Below are 4213 nucleotides of genomic sequence, written 5' to 3' on the forward strand. Positions count from 1 at the left end.
TTTTTTTGTATTTTAGGGAAGGCTCAACAGGGTGTTCAGGGTCTCACTACTAGATCAGACTCATAGCCATCCTCATGTTTACAGCCTCCCAAGTGCTGGGATTACAGGCGCACGCCACCATGCCAGCTCAATTGCTGTCTCAGCGCTCCCCACTGCGCAGTGCCCGCACGGGAGGCCCAGGGATTGAACCCCCAGGCCCTGTGCCTGCTAATTCTTCATATTGAAACAGACAGAAAAATAAAATATAATTCTGTTTAATAAAGTTCTAGAAGACGCAAAATATTGTACGATTAAGAGAAATTAAGTCAGTGGCTTTTCCTGTGGCTGTCATTTTCCGAGAATAGTTACAGAGGAACTGCTCTGTCATTGAAAACAGTGTGGTTAAGCAAATGTTTGCCTTTTCAAAACTGATCCAACTGTGCATTTGAAGTCTTTTCATCTCAGTGTCTGTATATCAGTTAAAAATATGTGCTGTATTTTTAGCAAAAGCACTAGATAATATGCATTTGATTTCAGAAAAAAAAAAAAAAAGAACAAAGAAAAAAGACCAGGAAAGAACTTTTCAAGTAACTCTTGTGTAAATGAATACATTTCCCAACCAGGCGAGGCTTCCTTCCTTCAATATTCCTGTTTTCCTGAGGACATCTTCAGTACTAAGTCCTTCTTCAGCAGAGAATATCAGTTTCTGGTTAGAGAAAATATATCTCCCTGAGAGTATGAATGAAATTTACTACAGATATGCAATGTATGCATGATATTTATCATGATTTCCATTTTAAGACAAATAATTATGTATTGGAAAGGCAGATACGGTTAATATATTTTTCAAGAAGGCTGACATCTGGTTGCTTTCAGCAGTGCCAGGAGAACACTTTGGGGTATAAAATGTTTACCTTTATGCAAGAATCTTAACTGTAAAAAGGAAAGGATCGGGGCTGGGGAGATGGCTCAGTAGAATAAGCGCTTGCCTGGCGAGTGGAAGGTCCTGAGTTCAATCCCCAGTTCCAAAACAAAAAAGGAAAGGATCCGCCACTGTAAGAAAGCAATGCTTTAGAAAGCGACTAGGCGGCTGAGCGCATCGGCTGAGGGGACTAGGCGGCTGAGGGGACTTGGCTGGCAAATGCTTACACACACAGTCTTCATTCAGCGGGAGCTTGAGGAAGGCGGGTGCTCTTTTCAAGAAAGAGACTGTTAAGGTCACTTCTTCTCCGGCGTTCCGAAGAACCTGAACCTGGAAGTGGAAAGAACAAAAATAGCACAGTTATCCTAATCATTGTAAAGTTCATGTGACGGTAGACTTTGGAACCCTTAGATGCCTTTCCTGCCCCTTGTTTCCTCTGAGTGGAGGGAAATGCTTTAGGAAAGGTAAGGCTGGAAATTACGGAGCCACATTCGTCTGCTCCTCGAGCTCAGCCCGGCGGCCCCACTGTGGCCTTCTGAGCACACCTTCCTTTTGCATTTGTTAAAGTTTCATCGTTTATGGTCTATCTCAGGCAGTGCGGGACATCCGGGAATCCATGGGATGACAAATAACATGTCCAAGCTTCCATCTTTACTAAACAATGGAATTAATCTATGGTACCAAGGGCCGGCCAAGTAGCTCCATGGATTAAAGCGCCTGCAAGCAGGTGAGGGACAGGCGGTTCCATCCCTGGGCCTGCCATTCCGCCCCACCCAACCCTCAGGGTACGCTGAGATGGCAACTGAGACTGGGGGTGGCACGCACCTGTAATCCCAGCTCTTGGGAGGCTGTAAACAGGCAGATGACTAGGAGTCTGATCTGACCCTAAACACCCTGTAGACCCTTCCCTAAAACAACAACAACAACAACAACAACAACAAAATCTATGATACCAACAATGTATATGAAATGGAGTAAGCTTCCCTAGCAGGAGAAAAGTCATCTTGAAGACATGGAGCAGAGCCCTCCCTGGGATTAAATACAATTGTACTGATAGACTCAACCCTTTGTAAAAATAAATAGGCATTACTGCCCTGCTGCATCAGTAAATATTTTCCTCTCCCTAAATACCTGCAGTGGTGATTAAATATATTATTAACAATTCTCAACTGTTTCTTAAATTATAGGAAGAGTAGGCCTAGTTCTGCCTGTTAAAATAATGTCTAATTCTCGAAAAATCAAGGAAAAGGACATGTAAGAAATACAATAATAATTAACTAAATTTCTATATTTTATTAATAGAATATTTTTACTATAGGTAATAGGTACATTTATTGTAGCAAACAGATATACATACATAACACATCTTAACTCTTTTTACATTTTCCTTTTCTACCCTTCTTTCCTATCTCTCCTTATCCCAATACAAAATTTTAAATTTTAAAAGGAAAGGAAGCTGACAAATTATTTGAACCTATGTACCTGAAAAAAATATGTTTAGTGTTCTAAAACATCATATAAACTAAGAGGAGAACTAAGAATAACTATTCTAATAGCATTTTATGTACTTGGAAATATAACCTGTTATTAAATAATAGAAAGCCTACTTCCCCTGGGAAAGCCCCTGGACCTGAGAAGCCCATTCCTTACCCAGAGGTGCTGTGTGACCCGAGCTCTGTGAAAATTTCTCATTCTTGGGGTGTGAGGGGGCGCTTCCTCCCCGCTATTCAGGGAACATATGCAGGAGGTAAGGGCTTTCCACTGTCCCCACAATCCTACTTTCTGTAGGCAAGGGGTGAATTTTCTCAACAAACTGATCGAGAGATGTGAGTTTGTGTCACACTGACTTTCTAATCATTGCTGGGACAAAATATCCCACATCCAAAATTAAGGAAGGAAAGGTTTATTTAGCTGACAGTTTATGGAGGTTTCAGTTCATATTTGGCTGGTTCGCAGGCTGAGCTGCGACAGTTTATGGGAGCAGCAAATAGGGACGAGCACAGGGAAGGGCAGCAGCTGCAGCTTCTAGCCGGCCTCTCCCCGCTCCTTAATTATAAACAAGCTACACAGGGCTGCGTGTAGAACTCACACAATGTCCATGAAGTCCTGCACAGCATGAGGATGTTTACAGACTAAGAATCCTGGCTCTGCTGAGTCACTTAATTAAGCTTCTAAACTTCTCAAGTTGACACAAAGTATCAACCAGTACTCCTGGTTAATGGAGCCGGGGTCTAATCTCGGAACAAGCTCTCCATTTCCTGGTGTCCTCCACTCGGAACAGTGAAATTCCCAGTGACACAGAATAAACCCACTAGTCCAGAATGGCACCAATCAGAATTTAGAATACTTACTGTGAAAAGGCCTGATTTCTCTGAGTTAGTGTACTAAACAGTACAAATCGATACTTTAAAAAATCTTATGTAAGACACTGATGTAGAGGTTGTTGTTGTTTTTTTTTTTTAATAACACAGTAGCATAACATAATAAACAGATTGCTTGAAGATAGCACAATGGCTTAAGCACCTGCCCAGCAAGAGCAAGGTCCTGAGTTTGATCCCTAGTACCAAAGGGGAGGAGAAAAAAAAAAAAGAAAAGGAAAGGAAAGGAAAAGAAAGAAAAGGAAAGGAAAGGAAAGGAAAGGAAAGGAAAGGAAAGGAAAGGAAAGGAAAGGAAAGGAAAGGAAAGGAAAGGAAAAGATAAGACAACATAAACAAATAATAATTACACTAAGGATAAATAAATGTCCATCAGGAATATTTTAAAAAGGAATATTCAAATTTGAAAGAGAAGAGAAAGGTGAAACAGGATAAATCACAGTTTGGAACTATCTAACTATAATTTTGAAGTAAACATAAAAAAGTATCAAGAAAGAATTGGAAGTTCTATTGCGACACATGAAAATTCCAAAAATCTAGTAAGGAAATAGCGAACAGTGACAAATATTGAAATGGAAATTGTAGAACATTAAAACATACTGACATAGATAACATTTTCTGAATTAGTCCAATAACAGAATAAAGAAAAAAGAGGACAGAATCACTAAAGATGAGGAAGAATCATAAAACTCACTCAAACTGAACATTAGAGAATAGGTAGCCATGAAAAGATACCTGAGTCAAGAAGCTGAGGAAACTACAAAGAGCGTAGCCTGAGGTAACCGCTTCACACACTGTGCTGTGAAGTTCGGCAACCTAATTTCTCAATACTCTTCAAAGTAGAAAAAGATAAGGGACATGAAAATATTGCTAAAGGTCTTTTTTAAAAAATCAAATTCAGGGCTGGAGAGATGGCTCAGTGGTCTAAAGCACCTAC

The 4213-nt window shown here is 40.3% G+C and overlaps 1 protein-coding gene across 2 annotated transcripts in view; it reads right to left on the reverse strand.

Annotated features, from left to right (window-relative positions):
• Sntg1 (syntrophin gamma 1) overlaps positions 1-4213 on the reverse strand; it is a 336640-nt gene that overhangs the window by 223581 nt on the left and 108846 nt on the right. For both annotated transcript variants that reach the window (XM_004633382.1, XM_004633383.1), the window contains exon 7: positions 1129-1231. In XM_004633382.1, coding sequence (XP_004633439.1) covers positions 1129-1231 — 103 coding nt within the window. The remainder of the gene's footprint in view (positions 1-1128; positions 1232-4213) is intronic.

Source organism: Octodon degus, unplaced genomic scaffold (genome assembly GCF_000260255.1).
Source record: "Octodon degus isolate 3935 unplaced genomic scaffold, OctDeg1.0 scaffold00054, whole genome shotgun sequence".
Taxonomy (NCBI): Eukaryota; Metazoa; Chordata; class Mammalia; order Rodentia; family Octodontidae; genus Octodon; species Octodon degus.